The following is a 27,328-nucleotide window of genomic DNA, read 5'->3' as shown; positions in this document are numbered from 1 at the left end:
TCCTCCTACCCCTGAGTGTCAAGTTCACGACAGGTATTTCTCGTCTCTAATTCGTGGGTTTTCATGCCCTTAAATGATGGGTATGGCCCTTCTTAGTCCCTAATTTATTGGAGAGGTATTGTCTCATACTTACTCCCTTTTGTCAGGCCATAGACTTCTTCTCTTCTTCCCTGATCCTTGTCTCGTTCTCAAGTGGAAAGTTGAAATCTGTAGCAAAAGTCAGCTCCAATTGTTCTCCCTTTCCATGTTTTTGCTTTACTTTCTGTGTGTTCTTGGTCTCACTCACTTTCATGGCAAGTCTGTGGTCTCTCTTAAAAGGCATTTTATGCAGTATTTTCAATAAAAATCCAGATATTTCAATCAGTGGGCATTTAGAGCATCTAGTCTCCCATACTGCAGGAACTGGAACTCTTTTATATTTTCTAGTTGTTTATTTGAAATCTTTTGCACAGTTTAAAACTATGTAAATGTGATATAATAGATCACTTAGAACATACAGACAGCATATTCCCATTTGCTAATGAGACTTGTCTCATGCCTCCTTTATTCTTTTGAAATGAAATTCGTAGACAATATATTACCTCCACAAAATTCATAGATAATAGAAGTTACACACAATTTCAAGCACGTCAGAGTAATGCAGACTGTATGTGGGAAAGTGAAAGGAAATTAGTATACAATAAATATCATATGTGAATTAAATGCTCAGGCATGACTGCGTTAGAAGACTGTGAAATCGATGCTTGCGTGCGTATGTGTGGATCACTGTGAACCTGAGAGCTAGAAGATGAGACTGATGCACGACGGCCTGGGTTAAGCAGGGTCGTCAGTGGTGATGTCATCTTTGAAGATGGTGAGCAGCTCTTGGGCAAAGTCTGAACAAGACCAAGTATAGTCTTCCCTCAATACATAGTAGTTTTATGCCTGGAAAATTCAGTACAAAATAAAGTTATTTTAAGAATACTTGGTTCTTATATGCAAAGTAGAGTTGGGTTGTAGGCGTAGACAAATTAGCTTTTTGTGTTGTTTGTTCTTAAATTTAAATGAATGTTGGGACTTTTGAAAGTAGAGTGAGACGTGTTACGAGTTCCTGTTGGACCAGATTCTCATACACTGTATGACGGTCTAGCATTCCTACCCTACACTCGCTGAGTCTCATTGCATTTCCTTATCCTGTGACAACTCACTGCCCCTTGAAATCTTGTCAATGCGTAACTTACAGGCTTCCTTATTTTTTCTGAAACAAAATTGATACATAGTGTGGGTTACCTGTATACAAAATTTCAAACACCAGTACAGTGCCGTTTAGTGTAATGGAAAGGAGAGAGTAGTTTATAGTAACGTATTGTGTTTTTTCCTAAGTGAACGCTCAGACATGTCTACGTTAGAGGACTTGTGAAATAGTCAGAGGCTTGCACCTGTGTGTGTAACCGTGCTCTCCACTGGTGCAAACGAGAGGGATACAGATATGTCATGTGAACAACTCAAAATCGCGAGCAAGCTTTGAGTCCATGGGATTTATGACCATAAAGTGATAATTATATAAAGTGAAAATATAGAACATTTTTCATAACACACTTACAGAGTTAACAGAAAAGGCAAGTTACTCCAAAATGTTGAGATATCCTAAATTTGTAAAGTACACACACACAGTAAAAATCAGTAAGAATGCTATCTGTAAAACTTATCTGCGTTTTCTGAATTATCTACAGTAAACATGTAATGTGTATAATATTTTAAAATACTTTGTAAAGGATGGCACATTAATTATAAAACATAAGGGATCAGCAGTCCAGCCGATCAGAGACTCTGACTGTTTCTGTGGATTGACATAATCTAAAATGCTGGCTGGATTCTTCGGACTCAGTGAAACACACAGTGAACTCATCTTCTCTCAATTTTGCTGTTTCTCCCACCCCTGTGTCGTCCCTTTCCTCCTTACCCCGCTCAAAGTCCCAACCCGTCGCTGTACTCTGTAGCACATACTCTTAAGTGCCTGTGCCTCCTCCTCCCCTCCCAGTCTGATAAGCCTCAGCAAGCTTGATGACATCCATCTCCCCACCGACTCCAGAGGAGCGGGCTGGGGAAGGAGGGAGGAAGACCCTGTTTTTCCTCTAAGTTCGTGACCAGTAACGTCAGGTGGTCCTTGCCACGTTAATCCCACTTTCCCTAGGGCTATTTCATACTCCCCTCTGCCTTCAGACCCCGCACTCTCCACTCTCAGCTGGTGATGTTGCTTCCTATTCGATTGAAGAAATACAAGCCACCAGGAGAACTTATACATACCGACGTGTGTCTCCGCGTGTTACCTGCCTTCTCTTGGTAGACGCTGTGGAAATCTCCTGTTCCCGTATAAGGCGTTGCCTCCCCACAAGTCCATAGCTTTCCTTTGTCCCTCTGGTAACTCCATCATCAATTTCCCTTTCTATCATTCCCATTAGAATTTAGACATGCTTTCACTTTTCCTACTTAAAAATACAAGACAAAAAAACACTTTCTTGACCAAAACCAGCAGCCTGTTTTTCTCTTTAGTCAAAGTCTCCATTTACTGTTGTCCCTCGAATTTATTCCTGTAGGCTTTTATTTTGACCACTGTACGGACACAGCTGTTCTCAGAGCCACTGATGTTATTATCCCTGTTACTCAGCGCAGCGGGCAGTTGTCGTTCCTTCCATGTTTCCCCTGTTGGGAGCCCTTGGTGCTGCTGATGGGGTCTGTCCCCCTCCAGCAACTTTCTTGCTTATTTCCTGGGGCACCGCTCTCTCTGGCCTTGCTTTCTGCCTTACTGGCCACTCCTTGCTCTCCTTTGCCGGTTTTTTCTTTGTTTGTCTCTGTGACCTTTATGTATTGGTCTGGGGTCAGGGCTCGGTGTTCGAGCCTCTTCTCTTTTGCGTTACACTCCTTACACCTTACCTGTGTGATCTCATTCGATCTCCTGGCTGTGAATATCATCTGCAGGCTCATGACTTCCAACCGCATTTCTGCAGCTTGGTCCTCTCTCCTCCATCTGTAACTCTGTACACCCAGCTCCTTTGCAGCATCTCTAAATGAGCATCTTAACAGGCTTCTGAAACTCAGCATATCCAGAGCAAAGCTTGAGACCCTCACTCCTTCCCCGACAAACCTCTCTTCTGTATTTTCCTCCATCTCAGGAAATCTTCCTGAGATTTTGGTCAGAAACTTTGAAGTCTTACTTGACTTTTTTTACTTTCAAACCCATTCCACCTCCAGAATCTATTCAGAATCTGATACATCTCACTACTTCTATTATCACCACCTTGGGCCAAGGCATCGTGGTCTCATGCTTGACCTGTTCCAGTAGCTCCTGACTGGTACCCATCTTTCGCGCACACATCCCACAGCCAGATGCTTTACAGTGGCCGCATGCTCTAGCTGCCCCCTCCCTCCTCTCTTCTTTCACGCTGGCTTTCTGGAAGTTTCTCGGACATTATGTGCTCATCTCAAGGCACTTGTGCTTACTGTTCTCCTGCCTGCAATGCTCTTCTCCCAGATATCGGCAGGCCTTTTCCTTGGAAGTCTTCCAAGGAAGACTGACTTCCTTGAGGTCTTTACTCAAATGACGCCTCATCAGGCAAGCCTTCCCCGACCACTGTGTGAAGCGTAGCAGCCCCTCCTCCCTGTGTCACTTTTCCCTTTACTGTGCTTTCGTTTGCTCCGTAGCCCATCACTGTGGGACCTAGCACATCCTGTTTGGTTTTTTTTTTTTTTTTTTTGAGGAAGATCAGCCCTGAGCTAACATCCGTGCCCATCTTCCTCTACTTTGTATTTGGGATGCCTACCACAGGATGGCTTGCCAAGCAGTGTCACGTCTGTACCCAGGATCCGAACCGGCAAATCCCGGGCTACCAACGCGGAACGTGCGAACTTACCCACTGCGCCACCTGGCCTGCCCCTCCTGTTTTGTTTTTTATTGTCTGTGCCTCCCCCATTAGAATATAACCTTTATGAGAGGAAGGACTTTGTTTTGTCATCACTGTGTCCCCAGGTCCTAGGTCAGTGCCTGGCACAAGGTAGAAACACAGTAAATATGTTGAATATTGTTGTTGACTTAATTATTCAAAAGTCTTTTTTATTTGCGAGTACATAATCAGCAGACTTTACAGTGTTGAAGAAGGTAGACATTTACTGCCGGGTATTCAGATTCTGTAATTTCTTTTGTTACTGCAGATGTGCTTTGCTGAACATTTCTGTAGCCGACTCTCGGGCTGTCTGTGTACAGGTGTGCTTGTGGCCACACGCACAAATCTTCACCTCCCATCAACTCCCAAAATGGAATTCCTGGGTGAAGGAACAGGCACATTTTAAAGACTTCGTGCATTTTACCAAATTGTTCTCCGGAAGGTTTTCACAATGGTCCCCCCACCACCTCACTCACACACATTGTAATATTTGCTTTCCAGTGGTTCTTAGTTTATTTGATTTCCAGTAAGGATTCTACATAGTTGCTTTTTGAGTCCCAGTAGTGCTAAAGAGACCTCACAGAACTTTGAATTAGATGTGGAATCTGCTTAATGTGTTACTGTGGTCATAGTTTGAATAGATAATAGAAATTTGATTTCATCAGGAGGAAGTGCACAGTTGGGCATTCATAATTTTGTGATTTACCGTTGACTCAGAAGCTCCTTAAATATGACAAGTTCTTCTTGTTTGCTTTTGTTACCATTTATTTCTCTCGTCTGCTGCTCATTTGGGGGCAGAAGTAGAACTGCCGTGTGGGCTAGGCCTGGGTCCTTCCTGTGGTAGACCCAGAGCAACCAGCACAGCCGTGAGCACTCTGTCTATTCACCAAACGTCTCTACTCAATATGCTCACATTGTCTTCTTTAAAAATGTACTCATTTTTAGAGCTTAAAAAAAAATGAATAGGGGCCAGCCCCATGGCCTAGTGGTTAAGTTCACATGCTCCACTTCGGTGGCCCAGGTTTGGTTCCTGGGCACAGACCTACACACCACTCATCAGCCATGCTTTGGCAGCATCCTACATATAAAGTAGTGGAAGATAGGCAACAAATGTTAGCTCAGGGCCAATCTTCCTCAAGGAAAAAAACTGAATAGCTATTGGAAGAAGTTGCTTCCATTATAAAGTGTTTTTACATCCTAGCTTACTTCCTCCAACTGCTTTACTCAAGATTTAATATTTTTGTATGGTAAATGTCCTTTAATGCCATAAGTTTTTATTTTTTTGTTGTTGTGTTTTAAAGTTTCCACTTGCCTTCCATTTCGTCATTTTTGGATCATAAAATATTAGGCGCAGTTTGTTTCCTGGCTCACTGTCCGCCTCTTAGCAAACTCTTGTTACCTTCCTCTCTCCTCTTTGCACCTGTAAACTCATAATCTTTTTCCTTTTACCTCTAATTCCTGTTCCGCTTCAGATCCACTCTCGTGAGATGCTGGGGAAGAGATCCTGTTTGCTCTTATGGCACGTTTCTTCCTGACCTTCCACCCACTGCCTCCTAACGGATGCAGCTGTTAGGTGTCAGGGGCAGTGTGCCAGGAATCAGGTGACCTGAAGGGAAACCAGACTGTCTGTCTACCCTTTCCTTTGAGCAGTGGTCTTCTGCTGGTCCAGCTCCACTTCCAGGACTGTGACAGTTGGCAGCCTTGCAGAGCCCTCTCTCTGTTTTCATGGCTTTAAATTACACGGTGTTTTCATAGCCAGAAAAATCTTTCTGTCCTTAGAGAAGATTTATAGGAGGAAACTCCGTTCAAGTAAGTCCCAGTTTACTGAAAGAGGCTGTATCAAGGTGGATGTTTTTAAAAACCCTGGTGTAAATCGGCAAGAGAATTTCAAACTTTGCCTTTTTAGTTATAGTTTTTCTTCTAGCTGATAGATTTGTCTCAGATTCTTGAGAGAAATGTTGGGTATTATGAATGCATACTTCTCAGGGTAGAACTTTACCTTTTTAATACTTTTTTTAACTTCAGGTTTATTGGAAAAATTGTAGAAGAAAGAACTGTTAGGAAAAGCAAAACATAAACCGTTTGTCGAACCTCTGTTCTTGTGAATGCTTCACATGCCAGGAATCCAGTGATTACTAGACCTTGTGCCTGACCTGCAGGTGCTCCCTGTCGAATAGAAGGGTCGGCATGGGCAGATGATGACAGTACGGTGGGAGAGAGCTGTGTTTCTGAGCTATGACTCCATGTTAGGAAAAGTATCTCAGAGAAGGTCTTGAAGAATGAGTAACAGTTTGCTGATGAGAGAAGAAGAAATGGTCTTGGGGTAGGACCAGTTCTTTGTTAGCAAGAATAGAGGTCATGCCCAACCCTGAATGATACTCTAGATTGAATGATGCTCTAGAATGATAATCTAGATATTTAGAGTCTAGATTTAGCCAATCTAGACTCTAAGATTGGTTAAATAGTCAAGGTTGTTTAGAGGAAACATTAATTATGCTTGGAACTGGTGACTCACATTGCTTTTCCTCGATGATTAAAAATGAAATAAAAGGTTCTTAGTATTTTTTGATTTAATTAATTAATTTAGTTATTTATTATTTTGGTGAGGAAGATTGTCCCTGAGCTAACATCTATGCCAGTCTTCCTCTATTTTGTATGTGGGACGCCGCCACAGCATGGCTGATGAGTGGTGTAGGTCCACACCCGGGATCTGAATCCGCAAACTCTGGGCTGCTGAAGCGGAGTGCGTGAACTTAACCACAATGCCGTTGGGCTGGCTCCTCAGTAATTTTTTTAAACAGAAAATAGTACCAGCTCTGTAGATCACTTGTGACAGTGGTGACTCAATAGTTGAACCAAGTGGAAGCCTAACTCTACTTATACATGAGTCAGTAGACACAAGAATTTAAACTATGTTTTCTAAAATACCACTCTCTTTAGACGTCTTTGTGGTCTGCATTTTTCAAAAGGAGATGCGGTAAACTGAAACTATCTGGCAAATGGGCATCGTTTTGAAAAGGGAGATAGCATTGGAAGATGAGGGTGAAATACTTTAGAATTAATGACTTGCCAATCAAATAAGTCACTGAAGGAGGTCAGAAGTTGCATTATGCATATTGGCAGTGATCCATTGTGGCATAAACATTTCTTTATTGCTGTGTCCTTTAATTATTTATTCTACTCTGTGTTTCTTATTATTTGTGTGATAGGATGTTTATCAGCCGCTCCTTATTCTGCAGCTTTTGGGGAAAATTAACCATGCAAGGCCTGTGTTAAATCCCTGAAGGGCTCAGATCGTTTGTTTTATAAGATTTTGTTATAAGAGCAAAGACAAGGACATTTATAGTTTGTTGCCATTAGTTGCTTAGCATTTAGGTATTAACACAGGAGTCTATTAATTAACTTGATAATAAAAACTCTTGGAATGTAGGTTGATAAAAATTCTTCTTTGTTTCAAAGGAGGTTACCAGGGAAGCCCTGGTTCTGTTTGAATTTTGAACCTCCCCCTTTCTTCTTGCCTACCCTATTTGCGCTCGCAGGGGGCTTTGAACCATTGCTAGGGGGAATTTCCTTTTAAGTTTAAAGAGCTTGTGAGTATCTAAGGAGAAAACTCTTAAGTTACTTTCAGGTCTGAGCAGGGCCCACTCCTACCCTAGACTGATTTCTCATTGTTGATTTGGGTAATCACTTAACTGCTTCTAGACTCAGGTTGGAGCCACTCCTGGGAGCTGAGAGGTGGTGCTAGGCTCTGCTGGAGCCAGCAGCCTGCACAGCTGGCGGCTCTTGGCTGGGGTGGCCAGAGGTTAGGCGGATGGGAATGAGAAAGTGGCGACTTTCCTCCCTCTGCTACTTTTTCCTCCCTTGGGAGACAGAGCAGTATATGAAAAGCTCAGCACTAATTCTGAATATAGATATAACTTGCTGCCTTAACAGTTTCAGTTCATATAGGATGGTCAGTTTTGTGTGTGTATTTGTGGTTTTTGGTTCTTCTTATTCCTGTAAGCTTCTTCAGTAAATAGAAAAAACTACTGAAGAATGAAGAAAAACATTTTGAGAATGGTAGTGTCATTTGACCTAAGTATCTTGTTATTTTTAATTGCTATAGAAATCAGGGTGATCCTATAGTCAGTTGCGACTGTATCTGCCTGGGCCCTTGCTTTTATTTATTTATGTATTTATTTTTTATTGAAGTATAGTTGACATACAATGTTATATTAGTTTCAGGTGTACAACAGAGTGATCTGACATTTATATACATTATGAAATGATCACCACCCACGCTAAGTCTAGTAACCATCTGTCACCACACAAAGTTATTACAATGTTATTGACTATGTTATTGACTGTGTTTCTAACACAGCTGTAATAGTAGATGAGCTTCTCAAGTTCTTTTTCTCTCCCTCCTTTCTTCTTCCTTCTCTCTTCATCACCATCTCTAACAGAGATGGAGCTGTGGGATTGAACCAGATGCCCTGACACTTAGTGCACCTGGGACCTCTTCTCTAGCTCTTCGTCCTGGTGGCCCGGACTCAGCTGGCGGAGGAGGGAGCCTCTCCCTTCATAGATGGGAGAGTGTGTGGAACTGCCCTCCCACCTGAGTCTGGTTCTCTTTGTTCCCTTCAACTTCCTCTCCTCTCTGATGACCCCTCCCCTACTGGTATTGAGGGATGACATTGAGGCTGGAGTAGGTTACGCAGTTGAAAGTATCATCGAGGCTCATGGTTATTCATGCAATCCTTTTTCCTAGATGTTTAAATTCTGACACAAGAGAGACTGGGGGAATTTCTTTTCCTGGATTGTTATTTTGCCATTCTCAGCTGTCTTCATTTGTCTCTAAATGCTCATTTCAGTTTGTTAAAAGTATGGAAAATAAAGTAAAGCCTAACATATATAACATTAAAATTCTTCATCAATTTGTTTGAGTTTGAAAGTTTTTAGAGTACCAAGCTCTCTATAGATTGTGTTCCAGAAGAAGATTATCTGCAGATGTTTGAAACATAGGGTTACTTTTAGAATTCGCTAGTATGGCAGCAACCACCTTTTTCTTCCAGAAGTATCGCAGATCCAGCCCCAGTTCACTGACCGATTTTCCTCAAAGTGCCAGGCTTTTGGGGAGAGGAGTGGATTCACGTCTCCATGCCTCCTTGGGAGACGAAAAGCTAGAGATGGAGAAGTGGGATAGGGTGGGGCCCCTGGGTAGGTGCACAGCTGTGGTTTCCTAAAAAGAAAAACAGGGAGGTTATCTACATCAGAATCACCGGGGCTGTTTGCTCAAGCTTTCTTCCTCCAAAAGTGTTCTCCAGCGGGGAACCTGGGAATCTGCATTTAATTCTACGGGCAAGTCTGTTTTGTTTCAAAGTTGGAGAGCTGCTGGAGTGCAGAAACGCTAACGAGTGCTTTCCAGTCTTGCTCTAGCCTGGCCCCTGGGTATTCTCTCACGTACTGTTGATCACCCTGAGAGCTCATACAGCGAGTTATGCCTCAATGTGGCGGGGCTTCAGTTCGACCCCAACTCTGTTTTAATCTAAAGGGACTACTGTCTTCCTTAGTACTGCGATGTGTTTTGCTCTGGAGTTAGGCTGATATTCAGGCTCTAAGGCCACTGGTATGGGCCCTTCCACTTGGTAACCCAGTGTTTTTCAAACTTTAGTGTGCATTAGAAGCACAAGAAAGACTTGTTTTAACCCAGATTGTTGAACCCTACTCCCGGAGTTTCTGGTCTGTAGTTTGGCTTGGTAATTTTCATTTCTAACAAGCTCCTAGAGGCTGATGTTGCTGCTGGCCCGGGGACGCCGTTGGAGAACCACTTTGTAAACCCTCCTCCTAATTCGGACTTGTTTGCCTTGCTCCTGGCCCAGCCTACACTGAGGGCACTCCCTCTGTCTCTGGGAGCCAAGGATTCTACAGCTAAGCGGTTAATGTCCTGCGCAGCAGGGGCACTCCAGGACCCTGAACCCCACCGTTTCACCAGTTGTCAAGTGTTCGGCGCATCCCTGCTTTAGAGCAGTGGTTCTCAAGCTTCACTTCCCCACAGGAAAACAATGAGGATTATCCTCGGAATGTCCTTGGAAAATTTGAGGTGTTTATTTTAACGTAAAATGGCTAAAGAAATGTTTTACTTTAATAAGTAAATTTTACTTTAATCCCCATGTAATTGACAGTCACCCTCAAATTTCTGAAGTCTTCTTTTTCTTTTTCTTTTCTTTCTTCCGAATAGAAATTTAATTGACTCTTTAAAGGTAAAATTTTCCTGTAGTCATAGCAACACTTAACTGGAGTATATATTTTTTAAAAACTATAAGGGAGCCTCTGGAAAATTCAAATTTTCTGTTATTTCGTACAGAAGGAGTGTCTATAGCCTGTGTACTCCCATTGAAGATTGGGAAAGATGATGGTAATTGGATGCTAGCTTCCTTTAAGAATCTTTGTTTCTCCTAGTCTGTACTCTGAAAATGAAAACTGGAATGGGGAGAGAGAGAATTAATTTCATAGATAAAATGATCTGTTTAACATTTTTTTAAAAAGTTATAAAAGGAATATATGCTCATGGTAAAAAAAAATTCAACAGAATCTTTTTGCTTCTGCATCCTGGAAGCATTGTTGGTACAGTGTAAAACAACAACGAAATTCCCGATGGCTGACCATCTTTTATTGTTTTCTTTTATTATATTTTTTCTGTTACTTTTTTTTTTTCCTATCCTTCCTCCTTTTTTTCCTTCAGTTCTTTTAGCTTTCACTCCAAAGGCATTGCATGGAGAAATCAAACAACTTTTCTTTTTTGTGAGGAAGATTGTCACTGAGCTAACATCTGTTTTGTATGTGGGGTGCTGCCCCAGCGTGGCTTGATGAGCAGTGTGTAGGTCTGCGCCTGGGACCTGAACCTGCAAACCCCAGGCTGCTGAAGTGGAGCGTGCAAACTTAACTGCTGTGCCACCCAGCCTGCCCCCAGATAACTTTTTAAGAGTGGTTCCCTGTACAGCTTTAGGGGTGAGCTGGCAAGACAGGCTGGAGAGAGGATCTTTCTGGTACTTTACTTCACTCTCTTTGGCAAAAACAAACTCTCTGCCTGAGTATACAGCATATGGGTTTCTTAAATTCTATTTCAGCAGGTTGTTGTCCTGCCACTTGCATCCCTCATGCTATTCCTTTAATTAAAGTGTGTGTATAATAACGCAAGATGTCCTGTATAGGTAACTTTTTAGACTAGAGTTACTTAGGCAACCTGAGTTTTTGTTGCATATATAATTTGCACACTAACTGTATTTGGAAATTCTTTATATTTTATTGTAGTTATTTGGATAAAGATTATAATGTTGGATGCAGTTATTTGTAGCTAATCTGGTTTTAAAATCTCTGAAGTTTTAAAGTTCTTGGTTCTAGTGAATCCCAATTTTGATATCATTATCCCTGTTCTCACCCTTTAGCTTTTTGGGGGGTCCTTGAGAATCTGGTGAAAGCTGGGGATCCTCTTCCTAGAAAAATATATGCATCACGCAAAATGTGCTTTCATGTCAGGGGAGTTTTCAAATCCCTTTCACTCTAGGTTAAGAATTCAGCCCTAAATATGAGTCACAGTCCCAGAGTGGTAGAGAGAGATGATAGTCAGTTTCCTCCAGGTTGCTGGCTTGCACCCCTGGAGTGGTCATCTCCCTGGTCCGGGGAGGAAGGGCTTTGGCTTCGGGCAGAATGAGTCAGCCCTCAGAGGACGTGAGATGGCAGTGCCAGTGTCACATCATTTCAGAGCGGATGATAACCTTTTTGAGCTGTTGCTGTAACCACAGTAAGACAAATAGGGCCATTCCTGACCTCAGTCGGCTACGTCAGAGCTGGGTAGGCTCATGTCTACCAATTGTACCACCAGGCCTGGTGAAGTTGCCCTTGTTTAATTGATACAGCAAAATTTCATTCTATAGATACCAGGGAATGGCAAAATATCTAAAACCCCATGTTGTAGCAGTCTCTTCATTAGCAAACTTTCGTGAAAATACTACACTATCTTTAGTCAATGATTCTTAAACGTTATGAGCAAGTCTAAGAATTTCTTTAAAAATTTAGATTCCTGGACCCTGGCTTTGGGTGGAGATTTATCAGCTATGGGATCAAGTCCAGAAACTAGTCCTTGTCCAGTGGGAGGCGAGTGGGAGGGTAGTTAAATGCATAGACTCTGCAGAAAGAAGGTATTGATTCCCACCCCACCTCCACCACTTGCCCACTGAGTGACCTTGGGCAGCTTCTCAACCTCTGTGCCTCAGTGTCTTCATCTGTAAAATGATGCTTCTTTCGTGGGGTTGATGTCGAGACCAAGAGTGTGTTCAGTGAGTAAAGCACTTGGAAGTGTGCCTGGCTGTCTAACTGTTAGCTGCTTCTGTCGTCATCACACCAGCATCAGCATCACGGCCACAGGTTAAACTCCCAGTGGTTCAATGAAAATTTTGATTCTCATTCTTAAATATGGTTTTAAGGAATATAAATAACAATACCTGACATTTATTGAGTGCTTAAATGTGCCAGGCACAGTGCTGATTGCTTAAAGGTAGTTCCTTTAATCATTTATACGTTTAATCATTAATACAACTTTCCTTTAATCTCCTGTAATCATTAATACGGCTTTTAGAGGCAAGTTCCTGTATCTCAATTTTACGGATGAGGAAGTAATTCTTCAGGTAATAGGGTATAGGGCTGAGATTCTTTTCTGCTGTGTGTGTGCACATATATTTATGTGTATATATTATTATTATGGTTACAGACACTATTTTTCCCTATAAAGAGCATCGCTGAACATTAACTGTGGCTCATTTAGCTTTGTGAGTTTATTAAAATAAATTAATCTATTAGAAATCTTCCTTACTTTCGTCCTTAGGTCTTGAGCATCTTCGTATTTCTCTTTGGTATTTTAGGAAATGTGACTTTAGGCAGCCATGTGGCTTCCCTTCTCGCTCTGGGCCCCCTGTTAGCTTAGGAAGAAGTTCTTGTGAAAACTGAAAGAAAACGAAAAGCTTGTTTTACGTCTTGAATGCCAGGGCCTGGCTATTCTGGGCAGTCCTGTCTGTTCTTCAGGCCTCTCTGGGTTCATCTTTACTGCAGACGAGGGGGCTGCTGCAGCCCCAGGTTTTCTGGAAAGTCCTGTGCCGTAGTGACGTTCGTGTCGGTGGCCGGCTACGACTGTAATGAGGGATCTGCTATCAATATTAATGAGACTCATCTGTAAGAAAATATCATAAGTAGCTTGTACAGGCCTGTCCTTTTTCTAGAGTGGTTTTTAAAAATATGGAAATAATTATTCCTTTGAATTGATAGAAAATAAACAATACTCTGAATCTAACCTTTGGACTCATCAGTGTATCTAGTGTCTTAGAGGGAATATGGCTTTAATATAAGCTCAGAGTCTTCCCATGGAATCAGTAGCAGAAAAAACCAGCCGAGCTTGAGTCATGTGGTTTTTTAAATCTAATATAAAAGATTTTTGGAGCAAGGGTAAAGGAAGATGCGGGGAAAAGTATCAATATGGACTCAGAAGAATGAAAGTGATTTACCACTCTCCTAAACAGATACTAAACATGATATGTGTGAAACACCCCTTCAGCGCCTGCTCTTGGAGCACCGTGCGCCCGTGACACACAAGCACTGGGAGTGAAGGAGCCACACTGCTCCCCTCGCCTTCCCGGGGTGGCGTAGTCCGGTGTGGTTTCCAGACTAGGAAACTGAACACAGAAAAATTTGGTCCGGGTCCTGCAGATAGTGAGCAGTCCAGAATGTGGAGTTTGAGCTTGGGTCTTTTTGACTCAAAGGTTTATGGTCTTTGGAGAGATCTGTGTCTGGAAAGGGTTCTTGGAATCAGGGCAATAGGACACTGGGCCTTGAAGAGGCCAAACCGAGATGAGGGTGAGCGTGTCAGGTTCAGGCCAGGAGGGCAGCTAGAGCTGAGAACGGGACAGACAGATCAAGAGATGAGACCGAGAAAGGATCTCTGCGTCCACAACCAGGATAGGTTTTGCCTCGGGGAGCTGGGAAAAATCAAACTGGCAGAGTTGATTTGGTTAAGATCATGGAGGGATTTTTTTTAAGACATCTGAGTGGTAGGATTAAATAGTACAGCAAACATGTTAAAGATAAAATGGGGGGAGGTGAAGAAACTGTGAAAGATGAAATGGTCTACGCTTGATGGGTTTTCTTGGGAGAGAGAGAATTGAAGGCACGGGGACCCATAAGGAAATTCTTGTTCAGGTGGAAGCTGGGGTCTGCCCGGCAGCCTCAGCCCGGCCTCTGGATTCCTGAATTCATCTTTCATACTGTTAACTCCATTTTCATTTAAGTGGAAATTTTCAGACTTAAACAGAAGTAGACGGAAGTGTACCGAGCCTGTGTACCCATCACTCAGCCGTTACGTGGCCAGTCTTGCCACAGCCACACTCTCTTCCCTCACCCACAACCTCGATATTATTTTGAAGTAAAGCCCAGACATTGTATCATTAATCTGTAAATATTTCAGCATATAGCTCTAAAAGATAAAGGGCTTTAAAAAAGGAACATTAACGTGATACAGTTTTCACATTTTAAAATAGAATTTTTTCTTACCAATTATCCAGTGCTCACATTTCCAGTAGTCTCATAAATGGAAAAAATGTTTTTGCTTAATTTACATTGTTGGGTAGTTTGAGTCAAGATCCAAATACGGTCCAGTCTTACAGATGGTTGATGCCTTTTCATCTCTGGGGTTTTCCTCTGTCTGCATTTCTGCCTCTCTTCTGCTCTTCTTTTCTGTTTTTCATTGCAGCTTATTTGTTGAAGAAACTGGGTCATTTGTCGAGGAGAGACTCCCACAGTTCTGGGTTTGCCGATTGATTTGTTATGGTTTAGTGTGTTCGTTGGTCCTTTTTATTTCCTATAAATTGATAGTTAGGTATACAGGCTTTATCAAACTCATTGTCAATTTTGGAGGGCAAGAATATTTCATTGCTGGTTTATTCACTAAGAAGTATAGAGTGTGGGGCCAGCCGCATGGCCAAGTGGTTAAGTTCGTGCGCTCCACTTTGGCAGCCCAGGGTTTCGCCGGTTCGGATCCTGGGCGCAGATGCTCATCAGGCCATGCTGAGGTGGCGTCCCACATGCCACAGTTAGAAAGACCCACAGCTAAAAATACATGACTGTGTACCGGGGGGCTTTGGGGAGAAGAAAAGAAAAATAACAGTAGTATAGAATGTCTTGGTTTTTCTTTTTTGACGGTACTGCTGATGCTCTCCATAGTCTTTGCCCTCACTCTTAATTTCCAGTGTATTTTTTTGCTACATTCTTTTGCAGCCATCTTTTTGCCTTAAGACTGTCAGTAACAAACAGTGAAATGTGTTCTGTAGCACATTGCTACCAGGCAGTGTAGCTGTTAGCGTGATAAATATTCTTGGACACAAGCCCAAGTTGTGTTCAGTTTTATGTGTTTGTCCTCGTACATTTATTTTTGTATTGCTGTGTCTAATTCTAAGTGTGAGCTCTTGGAAGCCATTCAGTCAGTCATTCACCAGCTCTTATTGAGTACCTGTCTGGACTCGGCACTGGGACCCCAGGAGGAAGTGAGAGTCCGGTTCAGGAAATACGCAAGCAAACAGTAAAATACAGCATTGTAAATTCTTTAAGAAGAGTACAGCTGAAGTCGGTGTGAAGTAGTTGTTTTGAGAGAGAGTGGAGTTAATTTCTACCAGGATCTTGAGGCCAGCAGATGCTCTGCAGACACAGGAAGGAAAGGCATCCACTCGGGACCAAGAGTGAGACCAAGAAAGCCGCACGTGCAGGCACAGGGCCCTGCAGGAGCCCGTGAGCAGTCAAGCGGGCGCACCTGAGGACTTGCAGTGGGCCATGGGGAGGCCAAGACGAAGCTGGAGTGGCGGCTGGAGGATGTTTGACGAGCTCTTCTGTGCCAAACGAAGGACTGTGGGCTTCGCTCTGTAGGGGCCAAGGAGGAGAGCACCACGACTGTTGGTATGTTAGCCAGTGTGCCCTGGTGGCACGGCCGGCGAGAGGTGTGGTGTGAAGGGGCTGGCAGTCAGGGGAGACAGGAAGGGATGCACTCGACAGTGATTTCTGGTTTGGTGATGCATCAGATGTGTATGGTGGGAGAGAGAGGAAGGTGTGTGACATGGCTCTGGGAAGTCCCGGGTGGATGGTGTGGCCTTTGACCAGGTGGGGACTGAAGGAGGAGAATAGGTTTGAGGAGGACATCTAGGAGGGTCGTTTTCTGGGTGTGATGAGTGCAGGGGGCTCTGCCTGCAGGTAGAGATGTTCCTGGTGCCGTTAAAACATATGGGAATTGAAGTGGAGACTCGGGAATCCTCACCACATAGGATCGGTGCGGTGGCCTCGGGGTGAGGGTCTGAGGGACACCAGTTGTCAACGGGCGGGCAGAGCGTGCGTCACTGGCAGAGGAGCCTGACCCAACCTGATCCGAGAAGGCAGGCAGGGTCTCTGCCTTGCTGTCCACCAGCCTGAGGACTTGAAATAACTATCTGATGATAACAAGTCAGGGGAGAACAGCCTTGTGTTCAAATTTGTGAGAGTTTTTTATGTTAGTATTTCTTATTTAGTCATCATATTATAATTGAATGTTTTGAAAGTATTCCACATGGAAAATGCTTAAGATTCATAAATTTTGAAAGGGGAACTAAGGAGGATATATGGAAGCCTAGAATAATACCTTAAAAAAGCTAAAATTACATTAAGTCCTTATTATTTTATAATACTATATTATAAATAGTATATTATTATTGATAATATAATAAATTGTATATAAACTTAAAATATATATCTATTTTATATATAAATAATATATGACATAATATTTAAACTTGTTTATCATATAAATAATAATATAGAGCATTACTCTGTTACTCTTCCTGTTGTTGTTATTCTCTCTTCTCAAGGAGAGTCATGGTGGCACTGAAGATCTGTGCATCACACTGAGATGCTAGCTCGGTTGTCAGACACTAGCTGGGCATTTCCATAAGGTTTTGTTTCCTCGTGTAAAAAGAAGGTGATAATAAGGCCATCTCATGAGGTTGTGGGAGACAGGGGCTGTGCACAGTCCCTGTCCCAGAGCCCTGCTGCAGATGTCAGCTGTCCTTGTTAATAATATTTCCACCAGGGCGTTCCTGAGGTGGCAAGGGGGTGGTTGTGCTATTCTTGAAGTGGACATTTATAGACTTATATTGTTTTCCTTTTGGAAAGGATATTTTAAATTTCTTCACCTACAAACTAAAAGTGGAGAGGTAAGTAGCACGCCCAGTTTCCTGAGCAGAGTGATGGTGTCCCGTGGCCACCATCAGGCGTTTTCCCTGTGGGGGTCGCCCTGTCCTTCTCCTCTCCCCCTACAGCGTCTCACATGCCAGTGCTGGTCTGTTCCCCATTAGCGGTTGGAACTGACGATAGGAGTTTCCAAAACAGGGAGAGAAAAGGAGCGAGAAATCATGCTGACGTAGATAGTGCCGGATGTTATGAGGCTCCTCAAATCCTCGTCACCTCACTCTGGATTATCGCAGTAGTGATCAGTGGCCACCTTGCTTCTCTTTCTAGCGCATCCGTACTTCATGCAATTATTGGAAAAACCTTTCTGAAATAACATGAGAATCATCACGCATTCTAGATCCGGAAGCCACAGTGGCTTCGTGTCGCTTTTTGTTTCAGACCTGAAGCTCTTTGCAGGACTGTAAAGACCACCAGCTCTTGCAAGCTTCTGGACTTATCTTCCCTGACCTCTTAGTCCCATGGCCGTGTGTTTGTCTAAATCCTTGTCTTCCTTTATTATTACTGCCAGTCCTTCCACCTCTTCCCCGTTCGGGGTTTGCTGCTTTTCCTAATGTGGTTAGGTGTATTCTGATGCTAGGGTAAACATCTTTAGTGAAGCTTTGTTCTGTTGCAGAATGATAGACTGTGAGTGTAAATTGATGCTTCCTTTGTTAAGAACACTTTCCCAGTCTCTCTCAAAATTTTAAATGTACCAGCCCTTTGGCAGGAATTCCTCTTGTGGAGATTTATGCTATAGAAATGCTTCACATGAAGATATATAAACAGCGGAGTTTGTTCTAGTGCTGTGTGAAGTAGGGAAAGACTGGGCACAACCTGTATGCCCATCAGTAGGGGACTGGTTAACTGTGTCACTGCAGTGACATAGAGCGCAATACTGTGCAGCATTAAAAAAATAATAAAGTAGATATTTAGGTGCAGATATTGAATGAGCTCTACAATATATTGTTAAAGGACCAGAAAAGATGCCCCAGCTCTATTTAAAGAAAAAAGGATTTAAAATCACATTTATACTTGGTAATGCTTCGAGCAATTGTGTAGTAATGCATCCAACAACTGTGGATGTTTTCACACTTTTGTTGTTTTCTGAGTCGGTCTTCCTTTTACCTGTGACTCATTGCAGAAGGAGGGTCAGAACTGGAATCCATCAGTGGTTAGAAGTGTGCGCGTGGGATGCAGAAACATAAGACGGATAAAGAACTCTGAGAGGGTCAACCATGTTCCCCTTGCTGGTTCTTTCGCACTGCAGTGTTAGCACAGGATGCTGTTTTTCTGAACAGTCCTGGCAGTATGGCAGATGAGCGCAGTAGTAATTTGGGTGTGGAAACTTGTACTAGTGTACAAGCTGGTGTACACTAGTTTAAACTTGTAAATAACCGGACACGGCCATGATGTTTTAAAAATGTAAGGCTGTGCTTAGTTGTTTGTTTATACAACGTGATGCTGAACATATGCTTTCTTTTCTGGTACTGACATTGCCCTCTTAAATCTATTAAATTACTTATTCCTTCTTACTCTTCTGGAGATGAAAATAAGTACCTACCAGAAAATAAATATAGCTCTGAAGGGGGAAACGCTCAGGCTTGTTATGGGGTATACTTTTTACATCTTTATTAAAGCTGCCACATGGCGACGTTATAGTCCCAGTGTAAGTTATATATAGATGATGATTGTTTTCAGTTAAAACTTGGTACCTTTTCTGGATGTTCTCTCAGTTAAATTAATCCTTATGTTCAAACAAGAATTGAGGCAGAACGAGTTCAATCCAGTGATTCCCACTAAATTTTGTTTTGGTTTTATTTCCAACTGTATTTCATAATTGAAAGCCTCTTGCGGTTAGGAATAATGTTTGAGACTTTGGGGGAATCTAATTATTTTGAACTTTTAAAGCCTTAAAAAGTGAAGTGTAAAGTCGTAGTAAAATTTTCTGATAGCTTTTCTAGTCTATTAGTTCAGTGTTGCTTATTATAGAGGGAACAATATCTAAATTAAAATACGTATTCACTATAGTTGTAATGATCTTTTTCAACTCTTTTAGAAATCAGTTCATTTAGCTACAAAGAGAAAATAAAAAGAAATTTAAAAGGCTAATAAGCATAGGAGGGCATGTGGGCCTGTTCCTGTTTCTTAACCGAAGTTTACTAAAAAAAGTGTCCGGGCGCTGCCGGTAAACTGTGTATGCACACGCGTGTGTTAAACGACCAAGCGGGGGCCTGCTCATTTGTTGGCCCATTGTGAGGCTGTCCTGCACCTTTGTGGGGTTTTTTGTAACAGGGTGAAGGCCCTTGAATGGAGGCCTTGTGGCCTGCTTGATTTGAAATCCTCCCTGTTAATCTAAAGGAACCAGCAGGGCCCCCCCGTGGGGCGTCCGTGTGACAAGTGGCAGCCTGGGATCCGGAAGACACGTGGTGTTGGGGGAGGGGGCGGTGGGAGTGGTAAGACTCTTTCAGCCATGGCTTCTGTCCCCCCACAGCCTAATTATTACCCTCTGCCGACAGCCAGATTGAAGCTACCTTTTAAGCATCCTTGGACCACGTGTGCTCGCCGAGACCTCCCCTCACTGCTATCAGATAGCAACCTGGACAATGGGATTTAATTCCCTTACAGAAGGATAGTACTGACTGGGCAGTATGCCTTACTCTTCGAAGTTAGAGATCGTGATTCAGGGTGCGTGTGTGTAGATTTATGTAAAGGGCAGAAGGTTGCTTGGAAAATGCTGGATTGTTGGCACGCTCTTCACTTGAGAGCCTGTTTCGAGGCAGGTTGCTCCAGCCCTTGGCTGGTTACGTCTAGTTTGTGGGGCTGTGTACTTTGTAGTACCAGCTATTTATTGGTCCAAAGTTTCTTGGCTCAGGAAGCCCTGTAATTTTCAGTGTATACTGTGTGAGAAAGAGGCGGGGCGGCAGCAGCTTTTTATAGGGTTTCAACTAATAAACATTAATTTTTAAAGTGATATTTTGAGGATTTGACAGAAGTAGAACTTGTAGATACTGTTCCTTTAGTTCTGACCCATATTTCAACTGACAGGGAAAGGGAGAGAATTTTATTTTTGAGGGATATTTTTCATTCTTTTTTTCTCTCCAATCAGAAACTGGTTCTTCCACTTTCGGTGCCAGTGAAGACCTGCTGTAATAAGTATTTCACATTCTGTCCTGCTGGTTGACTTTGGGTGTAAATGGTGGTAGAGTGTTTAGTAGCCAAGCAGACAGAGTTAAATAGCTAGAGATCTGGTGTACAGTAAGCTTGGTGTGGTGTGATTGTTTAGTTTATATAGTAATATTTCAGCAGAATACTGAAACCACGTAGAATACAGCTCCTGGAAAATGTTCAACAGGATGCCAGAAAGGCCATGTTAATGATAAGTTTCTCATACCTCAGCAGATTTTTTGGGTGTGTTTTGTTTCCCACTGCTGTTTTATTCTTTATTGTGGTTCTCTGGAAACGATGCCACGTGAACATATGGAATTCTGTACATGAGTGTTTATTGGTTTTGTAGAAACCCCAGGATACTGTGAGCCTAATGACTGTGTTGTTTTGTGGGTTACTGAGAGGGCATATTAAAAGTCAGTTGATAATAAAGTTTTCATTAATTATTTTAACATTCTCAAGCTAATATTTAAAGGCACTTCAACCCAAATCAGAATTAAACAATACAACCAAAATCAGAATTAAACAATAAAGTGTGCCTTGGGTTTGCCATGATGTAAAGAGAGTTTGGTTATAGCTGACCTCCTTGCCCTCCTTACTGACTAGACATCTTCCTGCAGAACTCACATACGATCGTTAGTGTGCATGGTCTCCGAATAAATTTCGTTGCTCGTTCTGTATGTTTTTGCTCTCGATGATTCACTGCTTTTTTTGACTTTTGTTGTTGCTTTCGATAAAGTGTTAAAGAAATAGCTATACCATATCTATCTGTCTATCTATCTGTCTATTTCAATGTAACCTGGGTCGATAGCTTCTGATAAGCCTTTGGTTCATTCGGTGGCCAAAGAAGCTTGTAACTCCTTGAGATACTCACCCGGTGCTTCATGTTTGTGTTTGTCTAGGACATGTCTCAGGAAGGCTATGGGACTAGGCCTCAACCTCCTCTGGCTCCCGGAAAAGCTAACCACGAAGACTTGAACTTAATACAACAAGAAAGACCGTCGAGTTTACCAGTAAGACACTCACGTGCTGATTTGGGAACATAATAGTTACAGATTTTTAAAAAGAGCTGTTGTTTTTGCTTGTTGTACTTGCTCTTAAGACTTGGGGTAGAAGTTTCTAGAATTCAGATAGATTCGTGATTTATTAACTTTTTTAGGGCTTCAGGCTTAGGAGCTGTGTAGTCCTGGATAGGTGTGTCGTTTGGAGGTCTCTCCGAGTCCACTTGGCAGGTTTGATTCGGCTGATGGGTTTTGGGGCAAAAAAGGTGTTTCGTGGTGCAGTTGTGTGTTGTTTAGCCTGTTGCTTTCTGGTGGTGACAGAGAACAGAGGCGTCTATGTAAGAGAGAAATGTAAAGAAATTCCTACCCGGCAAAGGATGTAAATAATGAGAAAAAGCGTCCGGTAGTCCTTTGAATTTCTTCTGGGACTTGATGTAATGAGAAATCACCCAATCTTTTTTCACCCAAAAGAAAAGTGTTTTAGTTTAAAATTGGAAAGAGCACCTTATGAATATTCCCACCAGCAAATACTGTCTGGTGATTGGGGTATATATTCACCAGAGTAGTGGCTATATTATAGGCCGTCCTATGGTTGCCTATAAATACTTCATCTGTGCCTAATTTGCTTTTTTACAGGCAACCTAGTTTAAATGAGGCTTTCCTTATAAACTAAAAGAATACATCTGTGCAAACAAGTTTTTTACTTATTTTCCTGTTAAAATATTTTGGTTTGAAGAATTATTGTTATTGCTTAATCTCTATCAAGAAGTTTTATTTAGGATGGGAGCTCAGGCTAGCCATGATTTTAATTTGAATTTCAAATGTGTTTACGTTAAGTAAGATTTGTTGTATTACTTTTAAACATCTGAGCATTTGTCATGAATGTTATACACGACATTTGGCATGTGTACCATACCCATTTTTAAGTCACATGTGGCCTTAGGAAGAAGGTAAGTGATGGCTGCAGGATATAAGTATCTTTGAATCTGATGCATATGTTTTTGAAACGCAAATTTTTACAGCTGTTATTTCTAGGGTGGGAGGTAGGTGATATTTACTGTGGTCACTTTTTAGAAACATTGGGGTATTTATTGTCTAGTTATTTGGTTTTGGAGGGAATGATAAAGGTGACGGAGTCTGTGTTTTATGCTGTAGGCTTTTTTCTTCAGATAATTCACAGCTTGATGAGCATGCAGTGTGTGTGTGTGTGTGTGTGTGTGTGTGTGTGTGCCTGCACGTCAACAGTTGATAAATGCAACATTTGCTGAATATTTGGAAATTGGCTTGTGGTTTTAGGAAATTTAAATTGACTCATGGGAAGCAGGTGGGCGGCGAGTTCCACTCTTTTTCCACCAGATTTTCAGTGTTTTTGGAGAAGCCCAACTTTGTAGGTTTGGCATTGGCTGGCAAAGTGTACTGTTATACTGGTTGGAAAATTTGTTATAAATTAATGCAGATTTTCTATGTAGCTGTGAGTATAGTTGGTAGTGTACTGCTTTCTGCATTTCCCCTTGAACTTTGACCTCACTCACAAGGCTCTGCGTGGAGTGCATGGTGGACATTCGGCAGACTCTACAGCATGATTAGGGAGGGAATGGAGTGCGGCAGGCCCAGAAACCCAGCTGAAGAGTTCTGCTCTGGGATGGTGTTTTTTAAGTCGATTACTGGAAAAGGGGCTTATAGTATTTTAGCAAGTGAACCAATATATTCATCAATACTTTCCATTTTCCTGAGTTGTTCTATTTGTATGCATGTATAATGGCTTTCTTTCTTTCTTAATCTGTACCTTGCCTACTTCCCAAGAGGATTTAAGGTTGCTCATAATAAAAATTTTCTTATGAAGCTATTAAAAAAAAAAAAGCCCTAATTGGTATTTTCTTTCTGTTTTCATAACTCACAGATAAATAAGATGCTGACTGACTCAATAACATTTCAATAGTCTTTTTTTTTTAGAGAGCCAAATTTCCAGGTTTTATGGTGAGTATATAGCAGTAGCAGTTACTGATAAAGAAGAAACCGTAGATCAGCTGGTACACCCGGACCCCTGCTCCCGGTCTGTTAAGATGAAAATTGGCTTTATTTAAATGCCTTTTAGTGCACTGTTGCTCTTTCACCAGGCTTTGTTTGTGCAGAAAGTTTCTATACGAGGTTTACAAGTATGTTTTTATTTATGGAAATGCTGCATCGATGTGTTGTACACAAATAAGTTAATTACGCTTTGGGGGAAAGATCTGTTGGTGTTCTGTATGGCTCTAATATTACATATGTTTAGTGTTACTTTTATTAAATATTTCAGTTCTCTAACTTGGCTAAGTTGATACTATAGGTGCCTTGAAACTATATTCATTATCACATCTGAATTTGGTGTTGGGTCTTTTCTAGATTTATCCTACATTTTTTCCTTGTCAAGTGTCAATGATATAAATTTTGTCTTCTTACTTAAAGACCATTCATCATATTTATAATCTCTTTTTTAATTTGGAACTAAGGAAATTATGGGTCTTATCTGTATATTTGAAAAAATGTGGCATAGTGATTCTAAGGTGTAATTATTGTCTTTATCCATTATATATGTGACTATAAGAAGAAATCTCAAGTAGTTATTTCTTAATTTTTTGTAATATTTTCAGCATTTGTGCTTTTTTTCTTTAGCATATGTTTGTTACACAGTTAGCTTTCCATTACAAGAAATCAAGACGTTTCCAATATCCTTATGCTGGATCAGTAATTTGATCCCTCAGTAAGTTGTGCTCTCACCATTGTTTGAACTGACATTTGTCTGTATTTCTATGTCATTAAATTCTTGGTGATCTTCTTCAGTAGCTAATGCAGTTATATTTTCCAGCTGTCTTAGATCTTCAGATCATCCACATAAAGCAAATGACTGATAAATTAATGCTTGTCCTCTTGTTGTTTCGGGGCCATGACCAGTAATGTTTACTCTTCACTTAATGCACTCAGCCCTAAGCTCAGAACAAATCTTCCTTAATCATGTCCACTTATTTCTATACCTCTTAATCATACAGCTTTCTCCCTCTTGAGATGCATTAGCTGACATACCCTTGGTGTTACCATTATTAACAACTCTTAGCATATAGCATGTGATATAAAAATTAGCTTGAGAAACTCTATCTGCTTAGAATATTGTCACTTAAAATTTGAGCATACTCTGTAGTTTTTTCTACCTCAACCGTTGATATGAAATGAAGCCAGCATTTAAGCAAAATGCACAGTGGAAGGTCTAAAAATTACTGTATCTTATTAACTCCTTTATTTTATAAACATTGAGTATATCTCAATTTATATTCTAAAATAACTCCCAAGATAGGATTTAGTGCACTTTTTTTGAGTCTTTTGTTCCATTTCCATCTCTTGTGGCATTTACTATTCATCCTTTTATTGCTAGCCATTTTTTATAGTTGTCTTGGCCCCCCCACTAGACTAGGATCTTTTCAGAGTATTTATTGTATTGTATTCAGTAAGTATTTTCCTAATAGAATTTATGTAAAAACTTTTAAACACAGTTTTCTCTCAGTTTCAGAATTTTCTTTTAATTACTTAAGGGATCTTTTCCAAGGTATTGAACTGAGCTCAGGAGAGCCTGTGTTCCCCACCTGCTACTGATACAAAGGCTTATCTGGGTGTAATATCTGTATTGATGGGGCGGTTTTATTCTTAAAACCATTTTCTTTTATTATAGAACGGTGTTTGAGTTTTACCTTGATAACCTTCAGCTTCAAGAGAACAGGTGGGCACCTTGGATAATTAAGCTAAAAGTAGCAAAAAGACATTCTTTTCTTGGTAATATATATTTTCTTTATAAAAAGAAATAAATTGACAGAAACAGTAATCATAATTTCAGTAAATATAGTACAAATATGTTGTTAAAATATGTTGTTAATAAAATATTTATAAAATCGTATAAAAGGACATTAAAATGTAGTTTTATTTTCTTCCTCGTTCTGAGCAAAGAGTGCTTTCTTCTCCAGAGATCTGGAGAGTTGTCCATATTCCTCAGTTTAGAAATGACTGACCCGTTTTTACTCTTGAGAGAGGCCTGCCACCAGTTGGCATTGCAGATAGCAGGTCCATTGTTCTGTTTACCTAAGACACAGAATACGATCAGTCATATTCTAATAGCCTTTAAGAAGGCCCATCAGGTCGTTAAAAACCTCTTTCTGACCCTCTCTTCCTTAAATAGGAAATACCTAAAGAGGTTGACCTGAAAAGGGCTTGATCTTCAGAGTTTAGTAAAAAAACTCTATATGTCATGTGGAATAGGGCTTATGGCACTTTTGTTGAGTTTGCAATTAGAAGGAAATATTGAGGTTTAGATAAAACATGTTTTTTGGCCCTTTGTGAAAGGAAGGAGGTAGTCAATGCTGGTGATTCTTTGAAATAGAGGGTGTTAAACAGGATATTGGGAGCCTGAAAGAGAATGGTTGGAAAACTCTATTACCAAGAGTATTCTTTGGGGGTTAGCTATTAGCAACAGAGCGCATACAATGATCTCTCTTTCCTCAAAAAGAATGCTCTGTATGTGTGTTTTTGTTTTTGTAATCTTTAATGATACTTATATTGGCTAGGGATAAAAGGTCATGTACTTTGGAAGCATATATGGATATTGCTGATGTGTTAATAGGGGCATTTTAAGTGTGTAGATTTGATCATATGGTTCTGTGAATGACTAGAAACTATTGGACAAAGCTGGGTGAACCGTTTCTTAATTGTTTTGTCTTTACCGAGTTCTCAACCCAACTAGAAATATAAATTGTTAACATGATCTTAACCTGTTAGTTGGCAGATTTTTGCAAAAGTTAAGATCTACCAGGTGTACGGCTGCTGAGTGAACTCTTCCTTCACTTGTTTATCTGTATCTTGAACTTGATTTCAATAGTTGTCATTAAAAGCTTAAGAATGTAGCTGTCTTCCCTTGATTGATCCTTCTCAAATCATTCTGAACGTTTAAAAAAATTACAAGTTAATAAAAGAGAAATTTAATCTGTTGTCACCTTACTTCAGTGTTCAATCATTGGCCATCACTGTGTGCAGCTGAAGACATCAGCTGTTTGTTAGCAGTGCTCTCTCGATCTTATTAGACTGTGCTGAGGTTTGGAGTTATGGAAGTCCTAAAAAGTGAGCACCCCGTGAGACAGCAGGAAGTTCTCTGAAGGATGGCGCCTTGTCAGGCAGAGCATCTCCAGATAGAGTTACCCACTGGCAGAGTTTTGAAATTGAAGGTATAGACACATTTTGCTATCTTTGACGAGTTTTAAAGGAACACACAATACTTCCATTTCTTACCTAGGATTTACCATATTCTCAAATGTAATTTTCGTCACTGGTCCATTCTGTATGGAGACGTCAATGTTTCTGGATTAAGGATGAGAGAAACCTTTGAAGACCTTTCTTGAAAGTCCTAATTTAGGAAAACTCACAGTGACTCTGACAAATGTCTATTTTCCAAGACAGATTATTTCTTTAAGATATGATGGTCTCTAATTGTATCCTCTGGAGTGTTTTTGTGATATTGGTAGTCATTTTGAAAATAGAGGATAACACATGAACTTGAACAAGGTAAGAAGTAGTAGGAAGTGGGAAGTTCTGTTTCTCCCTCTTTGAAAACAATCTTCCACTTAAATATTTGTTCTGTAAATGAATATTCAATAAAACCTCACCAGTTTGGATTTCTTCCAGGTAAAAGCAGGCTAAATATATGGGAAGTTTGAATAAATTAATATTTAAAAAGAACTATAGTTTGCTTTTAAATAACTCAAATGTTTGCGTGCAAAGTGTTGCTAAATTCAGTCCTGTTGAAATAAATGGACAATTCTAAATTTATTGTAGCAGAGATGTTTGCTTAGTGGCAGTGTGTTATTTTTAAAAATTCATTTACTTTTGAAAAACACATTTTAACTAAGCATATCCTCTGCAAACTTTTTCACATCATATTCTGAAGATTTCCATTTAGAA

The 27,328-nt window shown here is 40.9% G+C and overlaps 1 protein-coding gene across 11 annotated transcripts in view; it reads left to right on the top strand.

Annotated features, from left to right (window-relative positions):
* The window catches only part of ARID1B (AT-rich interaction domain 1B), a 413,167-nt gene that overhangs the window by 133,063 nt on the left and 252,776 nt on the right, over positions 1-27,328 (top strand). For 9 of the 11 annotated variants that reach the window (XM_044761123.2, XM_044761128.2, XM_044761122.2 and 6 more), the window contains exon 4: positions 21,257-21,367. The exons of the other annotated variants lie outside the window; for them this stretch is intronic. In XM_044761123.2, the coding sequence (XP_044617058.2) occupies positions 21,257-21,367 (111 nt within the window). The remainder of the gene's footprint in view (positions 1-21,256; positions 21,368-27,328) is intronic. 11 annotated transcript variants of the gene reach the window in all.

The sequence above is a fragment of the Equus asinus genome, chromosome 1 (assembly GCF_041296235.1).
Source record: "Equus asinus isolate D_3611 breed Donkey chromosome 1, EquAss-T2T_v2, whole genome shotgun sequence".
Taxonomy (NCBI): domain Eukaryota; kingdom Metazoa; phylum Chordata; class Mammalia; order Perissodactyla; family Equidae; genus Equus; species Equus asinus.
This window is presented reverse-complemented; position numbering and strand designations above follow the sequence as displayed.